The following is a 21,163-nucleotide window of genomic DNA, read 5'->3' on the forward strand; positions in this document are numbered from 1 at the left end:
CAGGGTTTGTGCTGGGGGTGGGGGAGGTGGGGTAAACTGGAGGTGCGGCAGCATGCTCGTGTTGCGGGCTTCGCTTCGACAACCTCAATGCTGCGTTCTTCCAGTTGATGTGAAGGAATGTGCCGCCTCACATTGCCACATCAAACATACACAGGGCGGCCACTAGGGGGCGCCGTTCAGACCGATTAACAGACCAAAAAAAAAAAAAATAATAATACAAATCGCGATTTGCACGGCAGCCGCAGTCAAAAAGTGGACGCAAGTCAAACAATAAACCAAGAAGTGAATTTGAAAGTGGGGATGGAGTCGGAAAAAAAAGGATATAGCTAACCGACCGAAGTAGATGCATGTAAACAAGTCAACAAGTCAACATGTAAACATTCCCAATGCAAATGGAAGATGGAAGGCACCCAGCAGGAAAAGGGAGGGAGGGAGGGAGGGTGGGGTTTAATACTGGATTTTCTCGCATGCATACGACTGCGTAGCTGGCTCAGAGGGGCTACCATGTTTGGGAAATGAAAGGAAAGGAGAAGGCAGTGAAAGATAGAGGGGGGGGAATAAATAGCAGCAAACAGGGTCAGTAGATGAGCGCACGACTAGCATTACGTTACAGGATATCAACGGGACGATCTATTAAAAACTAGAGCCAGACAGGGACAGAGAGAGAATGTGAGAGATAGAGAGATCCAGGGATAAAGGAAGAGAGGAGGTAGCTGGTATACAAAGCCAAACAGCAATCAGATACAGGCACAACTGTCTCTCAGGACACGAGAGTGGACACAGCGGACGGGAAGATGCTGAAGGGATGCGGCTCAGGCAGGGACAGAAGAAGTGTTAGCCATCCAGTCGATTCAGGGATCAAAACCAAAGGGGATGTTGTCAGTGTTACTGCTTACAAGAGCTGCGCTGATGGAACGGTTAATCGTCAAATCGCAATATGTCAAATTTGAACCCTTGCCTAATAGTTCAGTGATTTGTATTAATATGTATAATTTAGCCCTGAAAGAGTCAATGACACATCAGTGTAGGAAAATAAATATAGATACAATTTAGCTATATCACATAAATGTATGTATAAAAAAATAATATCACATAAATCTATATATAAAATAATAATATTACATAACTTTAAAAACACCAGCTCCTCTTTACATGTGTCAAAATGAACATGTGTTCATTTTGAATGGGACAAAAAAAATAAAATGTAAATTATTGGTAAGTAGATAAAGGTTTTACGTTTAACCTCACCTGTATAGCTACTATTTTTAAGCTGTAAATAAAAAAAACATATATTTTTATTTTACCTTATAAACAGAGTCATAGGAAAACAAATGTGAATGTAAAGTAATACAGTTACTGTAAATTATTATTTTATATTTTTTTTACATCTTGTTCACAGTATCTTTAAAATATTGAACAATAAATAGAGAATATCTTTAGGCGTATGCTTTATAATATTTAGTGTGAGTGTTTATTGACTAGAAACTCTTAGCCTGCTACAGTTAACTCCAACTCCAGTGCATAAGTTATAATGGTGGTGCTTTGGGCTGATGGTTGTTGGTTCTGGATACAAAGTTCATATTTCATGTATCCAATTATGAGAAATGTAGACCCGATGCATCATAATGGGTTTCGTATAACAAGCCAATATGCAGATATTTATATGCAGATATTTTGGCAGCTCTGGATGCCATGGTGTGCTGATGTTCTATGTGTAAATAAAGTCATCAAAAGTCTTGAATTGAACATACTGGAAAGCAGTAGAACATTAAAAATGGTACACGCCTAACAATAAGGGTGCTTTTTATTTCCTAAGAGATCTTTCTCTTTTTAAAACATTTTTTAAAGAAACAGTAAATGAGCAGGTGTCCGAATACTTTTGTCGATATTGTGTAGCTACATGCCAGCCATTGTGGACAGGGCCTACATTTGTGACAATATGGGCACTACTAAGCTTGTCCAACCTCAGTAGCTACATCATTTATGGGCGGAACTTGGAGAGATCAGTTCCACTGTATATAAAGTCATTACTTCTCTTATTACATCTTCTAAGCTTGTAAGGATGCTACGAAGGGTTCTTTGAGTGATGCTATAGAAGACCATTTTTTTGTAAAAGAGACATGTAAGTAAAAATGTAAATACACTGGAAGAACCTTTACATCCTTTACAACCTTCAAAGGTTCTTAAACTCAAGTCTTTTACAAAAATGGTTCTTCTATGGCATCGCTCAAAGAACCATTTGTAGCACCTTTTTTTTAAGAGTGTTAACTTGTCTGCAAATTGTGCACAATACTGTGAAACCGTGTTTCCTGTAGAGGATTTCATCTCTTATTTACACTTAGAACATGAACAATTCTGGACATGTACTTTAAACAGGGGAGCCCAAGCTTTGTATTCCAATATCCCAGTGCTAAAGTGACTCTTGTAAATGATGAGAAATGACCGGTCTGACTTGGAGACCGGAGCTGTGCAAACAAAAATTGAAGCTTGAATTTTCTACTTTTCTAGTGCAAGTTTCCCAAGTGAAGTAAGGACACCTTAGAGGAGCCAAATCAAACGCTTTCTCTAATCCATCTGAGTAAGCAACAAATTGGGTTTTACAGAGCATAAATCATTTAAATAAGCTCGACGACTGGGTTTCGCTGCCAAGATTCTTCAAAACGAGCAAGTTTACATTCCTCGTTGGTTTGATCTTTTTTTTTTCCCCATCCCTGCATTTCCAAAGCTGTGATGGTGGGAGTAGGCTGGGTTTGTCTGTCATCGTTTGTGGAGGGGCGAGAGTCAGAGAGAGATTAACGGCAGCAGCGTTTGGAGGGTTAATCCTCCCTGATCTTAACGAGCAGTGAAACTCTCCCATCGCTGGATCGCTTTTAATTAAAATTACATGGGCTGAACTCCTCGATTCCGCTTTGCAGGATGAACCTTGACTAATATTGTGTCTCCGTATAGTAGCTACTCATTAACACCAAGGGCTTTGGTCCTGACATTGCGGAGGCCTGTGTCACCGTTTTCATGTTTTGGGAATGACTGTGAACTTGAGAAAGAGAGCGAGAGAGAGAGAGAGAGAGAGAGAGAGAGAGAGAAAGAGAGAAAGAGAGAGAGAGAGAGAGAGAGAGAGAGAGAGAGAGAGAGAGAGAGAGAGAGAAAGAGCGAAAGAGCGAGAGATAAAAACCTCCACAATTGATGAAGCTCATTCGGCTTAAGACGCCGCGCTCCTCTGGAGAGGAAATCTTACATTATTAAATACAACTTTTCACTCCTATTATATTTAATTAATTTTCTATTGAACGGCGCTCCCGCAAGACATAATGTTATCCCGTTCATTTGAATATCATTACATTTGTCAAGTCTTGCGAAGGATGCCCGACATACATCATTCTTTCATTAGCGGCCTGCGGAGCGCCGCGATACGGAAAATCCTTCACGCCACGAGAGCAGGGGATATTGAGCTACGGGGCATGTCTGATTCCGCCTTGGGTGGAATTCGAACGCCCTGGTTGAGCTTCGCCACCTTGAGCGAGATTTGCCGCTCTTCAGGTTTTCGTTAAAAACAAAGCAGGTCGCAGCCTTTAACGGCGAGACAAGGAGGAGTCGCTGAAGACGTCCTCTATAGTATAACGTCCTCTCTGAACCTGGCCTTGGTGGAGACACTGTAATTCAGTGGTTTAACACCAGAGCTATTTGTTATTTGCTTGTTGTGATGTTGGCCTTTACAATACTGCTTCTTATGTACAGAAAAGAGGATGAAGCACTTTTGTAAGTTGCTCTGGATAAAAGTCTCTGCTAAATGCCTTACATGTAAATAAGCAAATCATGTGACTTATGGCTTGATACGTCATTGTTTAAAAAAAACAAAAAAACAAAATAAAAAAACAAAACAAAAAAACTTCCGTCACTTTTTTTTTTTAGCAATATTCTAACTTTACTTTCTCTTAGTGTAAAAAGTACGATATTTATATATTCAAATATTTGTCTTTTTCCATTTCATTTTTTTGTTGTTTTTTGGGGGGTTTTTGAAGAGATTTGAGGACAATTTTGAGGACCGCCTACGTGTTTTTTAGCCACATAGGCCTAGCATCTCCTGCTCTAAGCTGAAGAAGCAAAGGCCAGACACCAAACATGTCTTGGCTAATCGACTTCACGTAGAGTTGCGTTAAACTGGAGTAAAGTTTTAAAGATTTCATTTGCTTTTCCAAACATTGTACCTTTAAACCGTGTGCTGTAGTGCTAGCATTTAGCCCAGATATGGCTCTGGAATTCTTTGGTCAAAAACACTTTGGAAGTGAGGTGAAGAAAATATGAAGGAGCTTTAGGAGTCATTTCTCTTTGGTGTGATCTTTGGTGACTTGATTATTGTTGTGTGTGTTTGTGCGGTTGTTAAAATGTTTTTTTGAGGTACTAAGCAGGAACACTGACATTAACACCAAGGGTTGTACAGGGAAACCGGTCAAAAGCTGGACTTGCTCACCATGCAAAATCCAATTCGACAAATTTATATGCATTCTCTCTTGACATGCACCACTTTTTGGACGGTCAAGCATCATAGCCAAGATCATGGTCATTCAGTACAACGGACAACAGCAATAGGGGGGATAAGAGAACGAACAGAAATGGACTCTATCCATAACAGAAAGGAAACATAAGGGAACCAAACCGAGAAACATCAGAAATAACAAAGAAAAAAACGAGAACACACATGTGCAGCTACATTCATTTCATTTGTATTCTTGACAGCTGTATTGGCATTTGGGTTTGCAGTTCATTCATTCATGTTGTTTTCTTTTCCCTGTTTATGTTTTTTTGTTTTTTCAGTTTTTGGTACAGTGAGATGGTTAGAAAGTAAAAAACACACCAACCTTCTCGCAGCTCTGGGGAATGTAGGGAATTTTGATGCAGAACACAATGAAATGACAAAAGGAGAAAAAACAGGGGAAACACAGAGAGAGTAAAAAGGCCATGTTCAAGGCGTTCAACTGCTACTTATAAGCTATCAACATCTCTTAGGGGAAGCCCCTTCGAGTACTGGGAGAGAATCCCGACTTCAGAATCCTGCACTTCAGTTTACAGAGAGAAAAATAAATACTTTATCTTACAAGACAACAAATATATTAGTATAAAAACTGTAACCCATATGATGCTGTTTCAGTTATGAAGGTGACTTAAAGGGTTAAAGGGCCCACATCCTATCTCCATTTTTGCAGTTTTTCACTTTTGTATATTATTTCATTTAAAATAATGTCAGTTGTTATTTACAGAATATCATAATAAATGGACCAATAGAAATGCTCCAAAATGAAACGGTTTACACTGACTTATATTGAAAGTTATAAAGGTTTAAAGGTTTTCCTTCCACTATGAAGTTATCATTTTGGACTTGCAAGGTTTTTGCGACTTTATAATAATTATATTAATTAGTATTAATTATCTTTCCTCTGAGGTGATGCACAAACATGCATTAATATACACAAAACAGTCATAATTCATGTTACATGAACATTTTTCAATCTCTTTATTCTGTAGAATCAATCAGACGGAGATATGTAAGTCAGTTCTGTGCTGACTGGCTCCCCTGTAATGTGTCTCATTGGATATCTATAGGAAACACTCCTTAAAAGTTTAGTGCAATAGTGTGGAGCCAAACAGCCTGGCTGTACAGGTAGATTTATTTTGTGACATCACAAAAAACAATACTTAACTTAGATTCCTCGTCTAGACTGTATGGAATGTACAGCAACACAGATGATGTTCACTTTCATCCACAAAGTTTACTTCAGAAAATCGTAAGAAAATTGGTTTAACAAGATATGGGCCCTTTAAATCATCTTTGAATTAAAATGTATCAAAAACATGTGCAGTTACATGTACAAAAACCCAACAAATGAACCACATAACTGGAACATTATCATAACTAACTTATGAATGAACTACATAATTCAAATGATGTTACACTTGTTACATGAATTTTAATCATTACAGATTACATACATTGCAGACTGCAGAACTCATCTTTTAAATATCTTATTGGGTTACATCTTCATTATGATCTATCATACATTGAACATTTAGTATATCATATTTTTTTCTGTAGTCTTTACATGGAATTATAAATGTTTTATAGCCATTTAGAAACCGCTGAGGAAGTGAATTATCATTGCTGTCACAGTTTCTGATACATTTACAATAATAGGATTTATGTGTTGTTTGGCACTGCACCATTAACCCTTTGACATATCCAGTTACAAATATGAGGCCATTTTTAAGTCTGATTCTTCAACTTTTGCCATTAAACTATCTAGAGATGCACTGATGCTGCAACAGCAGTCTCTGAACACGTAAAGAGCTTAAATGACAATATCATTCAAAGGAGTACCTTAGAATGACAACTGTACAAAAAATCAATTCATTTACAGTTTAAATCAGTTAAATTAGTTAAAATTGCTTATAGTTAAATTCAGTTACATTAATTACAACTGTCTAGTAAATTAGCATGAAACTTGCATGTAAGCAATTTGTTGGTCCTTATTCGCAATGAAATATGACTACGCAAAAGTTATGTTTGCATTTTTTCTCAATTAGGTCAATGCTAACAACACATTTTCAGTGTTACCAGTTGTCTTGATTTTAGCCAGTGTTAACAAACAATTTCTTTCTTTACTCTAGTGCTAACAGAAATGTTCTTGTATTTCTCCACCAAAAAACTTTCTCCAATGTAAACAGAAACCACTTTGTATTTCTCCAGTATTAACAGAAATGTTCTTGTTTTTTCTTCAGTATTAACTAGAAGTTCCTTAATGTTATCCAGTGTTAACAGAAAATAACTTTAGATTTAAGATTAACTTAAGATTTTCCCAAATGTAATGAAAATGTTAAATTTTTTTGTGATATTTTACTGAACAGAATCTGAATGCAGCACTGCAGAGACTGCTAGCAAAAGTCAGCCCTAATTATCAAAGGGTTAATGTTGCATTTTAGATTGATTTATATGCCTTTAAACATATTTTCAATTTAAACAAGAATTAAACTACATTTTAAAATTAATTTGTGTTTAAAAGAAAGCTTTTAGCCAAAAAAGAAAAGATTTTTCCTCCAGTTGTTTGCCAGAAAAGAGAAGAAGAGAAAAGAGAAAGGTCAGATGGATTCTGTGTGCTGTGGGGAAAGAAGGGGTCCAAACCTATACCCCCTTGCAAGCTTTAGGGGTCAACTTCATTAGTATCACACCAGGCAATCGAGTCATTAAAGTAGGATAATTAACAGAAAAACAAAAAACCAATCGACCAAAGAACAATAAACGGAAAGCACAGGTTCAAATCAAGGCAGGAGGGTTGAATGCAACAGAGAACATACTTACAAAAGTCCCTCGTGGCCACCATTCATTGGACTCAAGGATCCATTTGTTATTCTGATGACTTTTACTTAAATACTTCTATTTACAAAGTCATTCAATCATTGCTGTTATATCAAAAATTCATAACTTTTTTTTTTTGGTATTTTTTGATGAACTGATTAACAGAAAATGTCCAACATGTATGTTCATGTATTTTATTTTTATAATTATAAAGTTATCCCGAGATTTTTGTTATGACAGCAATGATCCATTACCTTTATTAAAAGTTAGCTCAGCCACAGGAGCTTTACCAGTGGGGTTTCCTACCTCGGACATATAGGTTAGCCGGAGCCGAGTAGCGGGTGCCATCGTTATTCGTCGCGACGCATTCATATTTCCCCTGGTCCGACTCCTCGCTCTGTTCGATCTGCAGCGCTCCTGTATGGCAGGGAAGAGTATGGGGCGTATCCCCGCGTTAAGGCGAAAAATCACACACTGCAGCACAAAGCACACTAATCAAACACTTTCTTTTCTCAACGTTTGGGCAGTTCCCGTTTCTGCCACAGGGGGCGATATTTTGTCTTGCTCACGCCATTTAGTTATTTATTTTTGTCCTGTTTGGCCTCCATAAGGCTTTAAAACAATATAACAGCTGCTTTTTATAGATGGTTTATGCAGGAAAAAACACAAATCAAAGAAAACAATAAGCAAACAAACAAAAGCGAATCACTGCTAAGAGGAAGCTAGAGTCGTGAATGGCTAACTGCTATTTTTCTACGAAACCCCTCAACAATAATTCAGCTGGATTCAGGCTGAACTGTAATTGAAAAACAAAATATAAAAATTAAAACAAAAAAAAAAAAGAAAAACCCACAAACCTTCTCAGATGTTTGCTGTAAAAATGAGCATTTACCCTGTAATTTCTAATGCAGTGTTTTATTTTTTGTTTATATTCTGTACGTATGGTGTATATGAATATATCAACATTAATATTGATAATGATAATCATAATTTTAGCTTCAAATATGGTCCTTAGAACTGGTGGTCCCATAAACTGCTTAGACTTAGTTGATATTTGTTTGGTGAGGGACACAAGCTAGAATTTTTTTTATTTCTGGTCAAATATGTGGTATTTGTGGTGCTCATCACCACACGGACAGAACGCTAACACTGCAGTAGAGATTTGCGGGCACATTAAAATGAATGCACTGTTAATTAATCTTCTTACGAGACACTGTACAAGTCACATAGATGGAAAAGGGGGGGACATACAGTCTACATGTTGCAGGGTTTCTAAAGGCACTTTAAGTCTGCTTTAACATGACACTCAAATACGTGGTAGCGTTAGCAGTACTTTGTCAGAAACAGTTTAAAAGTTGAAGGGACATAAATAGAGCCCTGCAATATACAACACCTGACGGGACTGTTCAGTATGGGGATGAATGACACTGCTTCAGGGCAGCATGGATCAAACGTAAAAAAAAGGTTTACAGTATACGAAAGCAGCATAACCAGGGAGGACAATCGAAAAAAGAAATTTCGGGTTAGGGAATTTGGCATAGTCAATTTTGCAAAACCCAAATAGTAGTCAATAAAATGGATTGTGACTTCAAATGGTAGAAAAATGCAGCATTTGCAAAAAATTTCAAAACCAAAAAAACATTGAAAAATAAAAACAAAAAAAAAATTCTGCTGCTTGGGCTCGAAAAATTACGTTAGCATCTAGACCATTTACATCACCCTCTGTCAGAAAACGTGTTTGACATGCAAGTCTTTCCAAAGAACAAGAAAAGTACGTGAGCACAACTTACAACCTTGATTTTTTTTTTTTTTGACAACCCTTAGCTGAAAAATAAAATGCAGTTGTATTAGAGGTCAAAATTCAAAACGGCTCGCGCCGACAAGAAAGCAACCAACCACTGCCATAGCTTGTTTAAAGCTACAAATGACACCCATAAAAATCCACCAATGGGATCAGCAGTGTGGTGTCACATGACCCAGGGAAAAATGTCATACGTTTTTGTTTGCTTTTCGTATTTATGCATCACACCACGCCTCCGCCTCCTGAGTTGCTCAACAAAAATGACAAAATGGCACCTCAGTTCCCTCTGCCAGACCCCTTCGTTAGCTTTTCCCCCAAACCCTGAAGGATGGAACAAAAAAATCAAAACGTCAAAAAGGAAAACAGCCTTCAACCCAAGAAAAGCAAGAAGGAGAAAAAATAGGTGGTAGAAGGGAGGAAAAAAAGCACCGTAGAAACTTTATCAAAAAAGTGGTTGTTTGGGCTTTTTTGTTGGGTTTAGAGAAGGGTATAGGTAGAGGAAAGCAAATAGAGAAAAGGACTGAGAATTAAAAAAAGATAGAAAGATGTTTAATTTTTTTGTTTGTTTGTTTGTTTGTTTTGGGGGGAAAAAAATGTGGCAGAGTAGAGGCGTGACGTCTTCGGCGTGCCTGCGAGACTCCATCATCGAAGAGCACAAGAACAGCTAAGGGGGGGAAAAATGTTTGGTTGTTTTAGTTGGACAAAAAGAGGGACACATGAGTCGCTATGGCCAAAAAAGAAGAACGAAAAGGAAAGAAAAGCAGGTAAAAAAAAAAGAATAATAATAATAACAACAATAAAAAAAATAATAGAAGAAACAAAAAAAAAAAACAAGGAGAAAAAAAGTAAACAAAAAAGAACGGCACTGGATATGCTTCTTTGCGTCGTTAGCAAGCATATCGCATTAAAAAACAACGAAAAAATTGAGGCGAACTTGTCGAACTCAAAAATCAAAAATGAAATTAAGCAGATAGGCAAAAAGTAATGGGGTAATGGAGGGGAAAGAACAGGATTGAGAAGGAGAGGAGGACGTTGGAGGGGTCACTGAAGGAAGGAAGGGAGGAAGGAAGGAAGGGAGGGAGGGAGGAAGGAAGGATGGAAGGATGAAGGGATTCGGATCAAGAGACAGGACATATACATGGAGGCGGACGGGATGGAAGGACAGCAAGAATGAATTTTTGTTTTTCATTCTGTGAACTTCAGTTCAGCTCTCTTACCTCTTATTGGCGTACCACCTGGGTGGATAATATGAATGCAAATAAGATTAGAAAGAAGAAGCATTAGTACGAGAGGAAAGAGGCTGGGGGCTTTGGAAGAAGAATCAAATTAGCTTTTTCTGTTTATTATTATTATTATTATTTTTTCTTTTTCTTTTCTTTTTTCTTTAACAGAGTACGTTCAAAAAAATTAAGGTTACTGGAGGAAAAGAGATAAAGAGATATTAAAGAGCAGAGAGACAGCTGGAGAGAAAGGGAAAGAGGGAGAGAGACAGATATAGAGAGTATTTGACTTCCTCTATTGGCAAAGAAAACAGGATTCAGCATTGGAAGCAGTTTGGAAGGAGCAACAGTGGTCTGCACAGTGGTTCACCACAAGGAAGGTGCCGTTTTGAAATTTGACAATTTGACATGGCTTTATGTTAGCACTGGTGACCATTAACAGCAGGTTGGGGAAGGCTTTGGGAGTCTGGAGTGTGGGGCAAGGACAGAAGAACCTGAGAGCTCAGATGTTTGACCTCTAACTGCACATGAGCTTAGGTGTGTTGGTGGGAGGAACCACTATGGTGCTGCTACTGCTCTTTTTGGAGATCGTGGGTGAAATAGGGAGTGAAGCAGTGCTCGGTGAGACAAGGGATAGCGTCTGGCAGTGTCTGTGAAAACCTCTGAAAGTGGCTGAGTGATACTGATGTGTCCTGGCAACCAAAAAACAACTCACTTTCTCATATATACATTTATATATATATATATATTATTGTGTGTGTGTGTGAAAAAAAGGATATGTTAGCATATTAGCACCCTAGCATATTAGCATCATCTGTGTGAACTACGCTAGGTGTGTCTGGTGGCTACGCTAACTGTTAGTAAAATGCATGCCATGCATTTTAACAGTAGTTTGAGAGACATGGAAACATTAGTGGGGGTGATGTGTGCTTCAGGGCTAAGCACTTACCAAAGGACTCTGTAGATTTAAAAAATACGGAGAGAAGAAAGACAGCATAGAAAATATGATTATATTTCCTTATGTTTTGGAACAGGTTTTTGTTTTCTTTCTTACTTTTTTTCAATATTTTGGTACAGAGTTATATCTTAAGACTCTATTGCACAGGAGAATATAAGAGGCGTACATGAAAAAAATAAAATAAATAAATAAATAAGGGTTATAAGTTCACACACTGCTGCTGACAACAAGAAACAGATTAAACAAATGACTGAAGACAAGACAGAAGTTAGAGAAGCCAAAAAATCTAAACAAGACAGGTAATCAGATGCTCAATTTACCTCGGAAAGAAAGCAAATCTCAATAGAAATGCCACAGCTATCCGCTAACCAGCAAAGCAAAGCATTGCGGCTAATCATGTAGCTAAACAAAAGCAGTTCCGATAAACATTAGCGTTAAATATCAAATGTCTTACGTTAAAAAACGAGAAAAAAAAAAGGTGGGCAAGGGATATTCAGGATACTTCACAAGCAGAGAGAAGCGAAAGCTGATATTTACACGGAAAGGAAGCAACAAATCCACAAGGGGGAAGCTAGCTAGCTAGCTAGCCGCGGCAAACACACTACTGTGGCTGTGGTAATCTCGGAAAATGTTCCGTAAGGGCTTACATGTAACACATGGACAGGGACAACATGGGTTCAGATTTAGTTACTGTGTCGGGGTTGCTTTATAGAATATATATATATCACACTTTTCATACTGGACGAATTAGAGCTAGCAAAACAACATAAACCACGTGGAGGTGAGAAGGAGGGGGAGGTTCCTTTGGTTCTGAATGAAGCCCAATGTTGAACATTAGTCAGTTTAGAAGAAGAAAGGTAACAGAAAGTCAAAAAAGGAGGAAAAGAAAAGAGAAGGAGTATGATTTTGTCACTTTACTGCGATGGAGCAGTAAAAAAAAAATAAAAAAAATAAAAAACACAGTAAACTGCTAACAATGCAGTCACAGCAGTGAGTCATGGGAAATAACAGAAAGCGCTGAACACAAAAACAAAGAAAAAACAGGGCTACCTGGGCCATGAGGTCAGATGGAGACAGAAAGCACGCAGCAACACACACTTACACACCCATACGCACGTACAAACACACACACACACACACACACACACACACACACACATATATAGAACTGGGGGCTGAAAAGACGAAAATGGCATTATCTACATAAAACTGAAAAAAGCCACATGAGAAAGAGGAGGGACGGTGAAAACGGAGAACTAAAAAACAGAGGGAGGAGTGAAAAGAATAGGAGAAGGCTCTTCTCGTTTTTGTTTTTTTTTTGCCGGAAGAGTGTGTGCAGAGGCCGGGTACTGTACCTGATCGGAGCTGTTTGATTCGTCCGTTGTTGTTGGTGGTGTTAACAGGGAGGAAGTCTTTGAACCAGGAGATGTCCGGGTCCGGGTTCCCGCTGGCTGCACACAGCATGGTGGCTGTACGGGTTCGCTCTACTACCTTCAGCTGGGGACCCATGTCTATGGTGGGAAAACCAGGGGGCAGCTGGTCCTCTAGAACACAGTGATATTGGAAAGATGTTAAACACACACACACACACACACACACAAATATACGTACATACTTATGAACTAGAGGTCTGAATCAACAGCCTCATAATGATTTAATTAAAAATGATTCAGTGCATCACAATACGATTCAAGGTGATTTCATTTCTTTAGGAAATGATTAATCACATTTAACGATGTGCTGAATTGTTTGCTGTAGAATGGTTAATCACCATGTGTCAGTTTGATTATGATTCTGGAAACAGTTCAGTGAATCATTTCACCAGAATTGGTTGATTCCATTGTAGTTCATTAGGGAATGATTAAGCGCATCATAAAATGTCAAACTGCCCCATGATTCAATTCGATTGTTACTCTTCACGAAGCAGTTCAGTGCATTAAGAAATCTCGAACTTTACCAAAATATGATTAATGAAACATTTTAGGAAAAGATTCAATGTATCATTAAATATAAAATTGAACCACAAGTCAATTTTGTTCTGAAATAATTCAATGCAAATTCTTAACTTCTTAACTTTCAGCAATTCGGTTCTTCAAGACTTAAAACACTGAATCGATTCTGAAAGAGTCATATTCAAAATTTGCTACAACGTATCCTAAATTCTTACTTTTGGGGTCACTTAACTTGGGCGGTCTGTTATAGGTGCCTATAGGTGATGTTGATTTCATTACAGTTCATTAGAAAATTACATAAAAAATGAGTTATGATTCCATAAGAATGCCTTAATTCGGTTCAGGTTCTATAACAAATGATTTAATGCATCGATTTTAAATCTCAAAATGATTCAATTTGAATTTGAGTGTTCAGAAAATGATTCAGTCAATTGATTTACGATTAAAATATTAAAAACACAAAAAAACTTTGATTCAATTAAGATGACATCAAATTTCACTATGAAATAACTAGATTATGTTTCAGTGCATCATTATTATGTTAACATTCTCCCACTTTCCTCAATTCTACTGAACTAGGGTAAGTGACAAAAGCCTTATTCTCTGAACAGGATAAAAGGTCACTTCACATTTTGACATTTTCCAGGGCAGCAGGAACGTAGAGGAAAAATCCCATTACAACCATGTTTGACCAGCACTGACGAATGGCTCAGGAGGTCCAGCCGAGGTCAGTTGTTATACAAGAAACATGAGCATGTCATCACATATAATGACAAAGTAGAACTTTACATTAATAAAGCTACATAATGCTTATATGTATATGCAGATGTCCCTGCTGTCCTTTACTAAAGCGTTACCAAGCAGAGTGTGTTTCCGCTAGACCCAAATGGCTATAAAATAAATAAATTAGCTTTCATAGAGTGTGTGTGTGTGTGTGTGTGTGTGTGTGTGTGTGTGTGTGTGTGTGTGTTTTGCACATGTATTTGGGCTTTCCAGCGTGTGTACGTTGGACATGTGTTTTCATTTGTGCTGCACGTGTGTTTGTATTTGTTGGAACAGGTGAGTGTGTGTGTATCAGCTTGCACTGAATAGAAACCGTGTGTTTTGGCCGATGTCAAATCAGATAAAGTGGCACGTGCACAAACACACAGCTAGACACAGATAAACAGTCGACGGCCCTTTAGGTCTGTGTCCAGAAAGTTCAGCATTAACACTGCAGATATACGCAATATTGCATAATTTATATATATGGACAAAAGTATTGGGACACCCACTCGTTTATTGTTTCTTCTGAAATCAAGGGTATTGAGTTTATGCTGCTTTTGTTGGAGTAACTGTCTTTACTACACAGGGAAGAAGGGTTTCTACTAGATGTTGGAGCATTGCTGTGAGGATCTGATTGCATTCAGTGCCAGGAGCGTTAGTTCGGTCAGGATGTTGGATGATCACCACCCCACCTCACCCCCAACTCCCCAACTCATCCCAAAATTTGTGATTGGATGAGGCACCATCCATCATCCCAGAGAACCCAGTTCCATTGCAGCACAGCTTAATGCTGGGGGGCTTTATACCCCTCTAGCGCACACCTGGCATTAGTTATGGTACCAATAGGTTCATGTTTATCTGCTCCGGTGAGTCCTATTCTATTGGCAGTACCTCTTTCCATTCTAGACAAGCTGTGTGAGTATGTGTGTATTTACACATCTGTGTCAGCAATTGGTGCAACTTAAATCAGCTGAATGTGTTCATTAGAAGGTGTGTCCACAAACATTTGGACATATTGTGTAGAAACACTATATGTGTTTTTATTTCCATCTGTTTTTAACTGATCAAAACACACACACACACACGCACACACATGCTCCACACCCAACACACAACCTGCCGCATTTTGCCTCAAACTACAGTAGCTAGGGTGGGTTTGACGTTGTAAATATAAACAAAACGTGGTTGGCATAGCGATAGGCAGGGTTACGTACCTGAAGCGTCTCTCTGAATGTTTTGATTCCAATAATTAAACATCCTCCCACCCACAACCCACCCACCCCCCCTCTCTCTCTTTCTCTCTCTATATATCCCTCTCTCTCTCTCCTTTTGGAAACGTTCCCGTCATTAATTTTGCATAAGCCGCATCGAGTGGAAACAGCCGGCATGTCGCCACGACTACGACTGTCATGGCTGAACTCCAACAACGCCGCTGGCTCTCCAGAGAGCGAGAGAGAAAAAATGAGACAGAGAGGTGAGAGAGAGAGACCTCCACTTTTAAATGATTTTTTGACTTCAAAATAAAATAAGAAAGCTCTGAAGCTCTGAAGGTAAACTGTAAAAGCTCCATTAGCGGAGTTGTCTTTCAGCGCTTTGCGGAAACTGTCCGTTTCGGCTTATTTTTACGGCCTTACTGTGAACTTTCCAGCAAGTTAAGGCAAGACTTTTGCAAAGACTGTGTCCAAGGGAGCTCTGCAAAATGGGCTGACATTATTCTGAGTGCAGCTTAAAAGCCTCATATAAGACAAGCTTATTTTCAACCCGGTCCTCAAACACACGCAGCTGATCTGCAATTTCTGCTCTGTTTTGAAGCTGTAAACACACCTGAGGCAGGTAACCAAGAGCACACTCCTGATTAGATGTCAGATGTCTAGAGTGGGGCCCAATCTTTTTGTCTTTATGTCCTACAAGAACTTCTTTGGGAACCACGTTTGGTTCCATGAAAAAGCATGTTTGTAAAACAGCCATAACATTAGTACCCCCGACAGATGAGGTGAAAAAGTGATTATCTTCATCTACAGTGTGCACATCTGTCCAGAAGGTTTGGAATTACTGTATTAGACCACAAGTGAACAGCCGGTTCTTGAAGGTGATGAAGGTGTTAAAAGCAGGAAACATGGGCAAGCATAAGATTCTGAGCCACTTTGATAAGAACCGATCTGTGCTGGCTAGACGACTGGGTCAGAGCATCTCCAAAACATCATGCAGGTCTTGTGGGGTGTTCTCGGTATGAAGTGGTCAGTACATACCGAAAGTTCTCCAAGAAAGGACAACCGGTGAGCCAGGGACACTAAAAGCTCATTGATGTGATCCATGGAGGACCCACCTCACAAATTACAGGACTTAAAGGATTTGCAGCTAATGTCTTTGTGCCAGATACCACAGGACGCCTTCAGAGGTCTTGTGGAGTCTCGAATGTTCAGGGCCAACTCAATATTTGGCCTTTAAAGGTTCTTCACAAATGTATGACTTACAAAAATGCTTTTTTATGGAACCAATTATTTTTTTCTATGGATTCACTCAAGGAACTCTTTGTAGCACCTTTATTTTTAAGAGTTTGGGGTCTTAAGAGTTTTACAATATATTGTTTTAATGTATATTGTATATGAAAAGGTGGTCTTTGAAGGGTTAACCAGCTCACCTCCAAGACATAATGGCTTGGATTGATGGCTGTTGACATAATGTGCATGTAATAATCTGCTTAGAAATAAATATTGATATTTTTTATGTCTCCAGTGTGCATTTTGGCTATGATCCTTGTTTATTCCTTCCGAGATATTTATCCAGAGTCAATTACAGTCATGACAGATTACCACTATAAAGAGAAATCAGTGTTTACCCCATTGTTTGTGGCGTTTGTCATTTACTAGAGGTGCTTCAGTGGTTTCAGTTTGATGCTTATGCACGCCAGGCTCTTAATTGAGGATTTGCAGAGGCTTATGGAAGCTTGGGAAGACTGATCGCTCAGCTGTGTTGTTTCTGGTACTGTTATCAGGACTCTTTCAGGACCTGATGTAATTTCTACTAAGATTAAGACACATCAAGTCACATACAAAAGACTTCGTCTTCGCAGTGATCACTTTCAAAAGCATAGCAGAGCTCCAGTAAGAACACTGGAACCTGTTTTTGATGTACACTATATGTCTAAATGTTTGTGGACACCCCTTCTAATTAAAGCTTTTAGGTATTTTAAGTTGCATACCTTAATGATAAAAATGTGGAAATGCATGCACACAGCTTGTATAGCCCCTGCCAATAGAATAAGACTCTGTGAAGCAGATAAACATGAACCTGTTGATCCCAGGTGTGGGCTAGAGAGGTATAAAGACCCTAGCATTGAGCTGTGGAGCAGTGGAACTGTGTTTTCCTTGGAATGATGGATGGTGCTCCATCCCACACTTTTGGTATAAGTAGGGGATGAGGTTGGGTAGGGATCATCCAACATCCTGAGCTCACTAATACTCTTGTCACTGGATGCAAGCAAATCCTCACAGCAATGGTCCTCCAAAATCTAGTCGAAAGCCTTACTTTGACAGTAGAGACAGTTACTCCAACAAAAGCAGGATAAAGTATTTTTTAATACCCTTAATGACAGTGAATGAGCAGGTGTCCTAATATTTTTGTCCATGTAGTATGTTTCTTAATCTATATATTTTGTGCCAAGACACAGAGGAGATTGACATAAATAGTATATGTATTTTGTATAAATGAAAATGTATATGACAACCAGCCATAACATTAAATTATGGCTAATATTGTGTATGTCACCTTTGTGCTACCTATATGGCTCAGAATGATTGAGGCATTTGGACTCTCAAGACCTTTAAAAGTGTCCTGTGATATCTGGTATCCAAGACGTATAGCATATCCTATAATTACCCATAGCTTTGCAATAATGGTTAGTTTTATCAAATTCTAATGCTAAATTCAGCACCGATGTACAGATCTAAGCTCTTTGCAAATATCATGGCTAGCTTTATTTGCTGGCTGTAATCTGAAATACACCACATGGCTTTGTCAGATCACTCTCATGATGTTACAGCCTTTAAATGTTCCACCCTGAATCTTCTGAATCGCGGACTTCAGACTACAGGGAAGCGTACCAGCTTGTAGAGTTTGTGTGCTATGCTAGTTGGGAGATGCTAGTGCTCGTTTCACATCTTGGGTTTCAAATCAATCATTCTGCCTGCAAAAGATGGCTTGCCGGTGTGTAAAAAGGGCAACGGAACAGGGCAAATGGCCAAAAAGATCCACATAATGGTTTTGGAGGAAACCGTAAACCTCTAGCTGACCTCAACAAGGTGCTCTATGTGAACTAATGGCAAAGTAAAATGGTGTTGTGGTCAGATGGGACATGTTAGCGGTTTGGCTACTTTATAGCCTCTCAGGGAATGGTAACAATTGAAAGATGTTAAAGGCTTGTTTGATTGTGTGTGTGTGTGTGTTTAAGGCAAGGGTTTTCTTTGTACAATCACAAAACACATACATTTACATAAGAATGGATGTATAAGCAGTGTCAATTATATACCAATCGGCCATTACATTAGTCTAACATTGCGTAGGCCCAAAAAAACAAAAATGTTGGTTACTGGTACCAGTACTCCAATACCAGTTCTAATGTCAATGGTACATTAACATTTATGTTAGTCATGCGACTTAAAAGGTTACTCGTATTACAGAGGTGGGCCAATGTGGAGTTCGGAGTCTTGCCCAAGGACTCTTATTGGTGTAACGCACCATAGTCACCCAGGCCGTGAATCGAACCCTAGTGTTGTGGTACCTCACTGGCCGGTAGTGATGTTATCTGTTGCGACACACCAACCACTGTATCAACTGCGGTACCCAACCCTTATCAGTCAGTGTTTTCATATGCATTTCATTTAGGCACGTTTTAGAGGCCTCAGACCTCAGCCGTCTGGTTGTATCCACCATCACTACCATTGTGAAGACAGTTTCTCGAGAACGCTTCACAGGAATTAACGTTTCACAGTTAAATCTTAACTCTTTAACAATGCAGAAATGTTTAGAAAGGAAATGTATGGATTTCCCTTCTATGTAATCTGGCTAAGTAAGGAATCCTCTGTAACCCCCCCCCCCCCCCCCCAGGTTTATCCAGACTCAACACAAGACTGGTGGTCAATAATAACACTGTCACTCTTGTTGTAGTGGTTCATAAAAAAGGACCATATGGTCAGTGTAATTTCAACTCACTGTACAGTAATTGGTGGAGAAGGGAATGATTTCTCCAGAGAAATGTACTGTTTTTCTACGTTCTGTGTGAGTCTCTGTGTGTTTCTGTAAAAATCCCCCAGAGCAACTTCAAGGTCAAAGTCAGAATGAGGACTTTTTTTCTGAAACAAGTCAAACTCCACCTGATTACAGCGTGCCGGCCTGCAGTCCGTCCCCGGAGCACCGCTGAATCCATGCTGCCAATAATAACTACACGTGGCCGGCCGAACAGCTCGTAAATCAATGACCGCAGTCTCAAAACATTGTTGAAATTAAAAATGAGCTCTTGAGAACCCGTCACGCCGTTTTCCTGAGAGAAATCGATTCTTGACCTCCCATTCAGTGCAGCGGCCTCCAAACTCGACTTAATCTACAAACACTATGAAAATAACCATGGTGGCAATCACACCTTAGAGCTGTTTACCTATATATAAACCATGTATGTCAAAACCCTTCTTAACTTCTAATGCAAGTCAATGTACAAAGATTTTATTCCAAGTCATTTTGGAGCATTTCTACTGGTCCATTCATCATGGAGTTTGGGCATAATGCATGCAGGCAGATTCAGATTATGTCAAAAGGTGAAAATGGGAAATCCCCATTAAAACCCTTTACCTCCTACTGGAGTCAATACCCCATGGGCCATTGATGCCGGAGGGGAACTACAACTCCGGCAAGTCAAAATGAACACCTTGCATTACCTAATACTGTCCATGCCAGCACGTCTCACTAGTGTCCTCCAAGCCAACGGTGGTTATTCCCACTATTGGGTAGATAGTCATAATATTCTAATATGATATATATGTGTGTGTGTGTGTGTCCTATATATTTGCCCGTTTGATTATCAGCTGTAGCTAATTAAACAGTGCCTCTTTCAGTTGGTTGTTTTTTTTTAGTTCATTTTAATGATGGCTGCCATCACGCCCTCCTTAGTGGAGACATTAAAAACAGAGCATGAATTCATTATGCTAATTGAAACACCTGAGCTTGAGCTTCCGAGATTAGCATGACCTGCACACGACTGCGGAAAACACAAGTTGTTAGTGTAAATAAATTAATTTGTGCATAAAGTACAACTCTTTAGGCTATGATGGCGCTGGTATGCTACTGATGTGTTTTTTTTTTAGTCTCTGTGTGTTTTTTTTTTTTTTTTTCAGCCCCAACTTCTGCATTTGGAATCTGGAGACTTAAGGGTTGCTGGCTGCGCTGAAGGCGCGGCAGGAGACGTTAATTGCACATGGGATGCTGCTATCGCCAGCTGTTGGAAGTGTCAATCAAAACAGGTTTCTGCACTGCAATCTAGAGATGCTCTACAAGGCCTCGGGTGATGTTGCGGTCGAACAGCTGGAGCCACTGTGTTATTCCATTGTTAAAGGAATAGCAATGATTTTGCATATACACTGAAGAGAAAAAAAAGTATTGGGACATTCATTCATTCTACTCATTCACTGTTTTCTCTGAAATCAAGGTCATAAAAGATATTATCTTGCTGTTTTTGGAGCGTTGCTGTAAGGATCTGATTGCACTAGTGAGGTTAGGATGTTGGATGATCACCAACAGTCCCAAAACCATCATTCCAGAGAACACAGTTCCACTGCTCTACAGCTCAATGCTGGGGTCTTTATACTTCTCTAGGACAATAGGTCCATGTCTATCTGCTCCAAAGTGTCCTATACTATTGGCAGTACTTCTCTACAGGGACTAGACAAGCTGTGTGTGTGCATTTGCACATCTTTGCATTTTCTTGAGGCTGAAACACAGCGTCCCCTCACTGAGAGAAAAATCACTGGAGTTGCTTGTGGAAAGCTCTCAGACGAGCAGCCTGTGATACGGTTCGAGTGTGCACACCACACACACACACACACACACACACACACACACACATGCGAAGAT

At 39.2% G+C, this 21,163-nt stretch overlaps 1 protein-coding gene across 34 annotated transcripts in view; it reads right to left on the reverse strand.

Annotated features, from left to right (window-relative positions):
• ptprda (protein tyrosine phosphatase receptor type Da) overlaps positions 1-21,163 on the reverse strand; it is a 617,722-nt gene that overhangs the window by 96,873 nt on the left and 499,686 nt on the right. For 13 of the 34 annotated variants that reach the window (XM_072669660.1, XM_072669679.1, XM_072669677.1 and 10 more), the window contains 5 exons: positions 12,680-12,868; positions 11,316-11,324; positions 10,364-10,381; positions 7,652-7,762; positions 4,857-4,868 (listed from right to left, as the gene is read on the reverse strand). In XM_072669660.1, the coding sequence (XP_072525761.1) occupies positions 4,857-4,868; positions 7,652-7,762; positions 10,364-10,381; positions 11,316-11,324; positions 12,680-12,868 (339 nt within the window). The remainder of the gene's footprint in view (positions 1-4,856; positions 4,869-7,651; positions 7,763-10,363; positions 10,382-11,315; positions 11,325-12,679; positions 12,869-21,163) is intronic. The other 21 variants (XM_072669680.1, XM_072669689.1, XM_072669678.1 and 18 more) reach the window with 5 other exon arrangements.

The sequence above is a fragment of the Salminus brasiliensis genome, chromosome 24, assembly GCF_030463535.1.
Source record: "Salminus brasiliensis chromosome 24, fSalBra1.hap2, whole genome shotgun sequence".
NCBI lineage: Eukaryota > Metazoa > Chordata > Actinopteri > Characiformes > Bryconidae > Salminus > Salminus brasiliensis.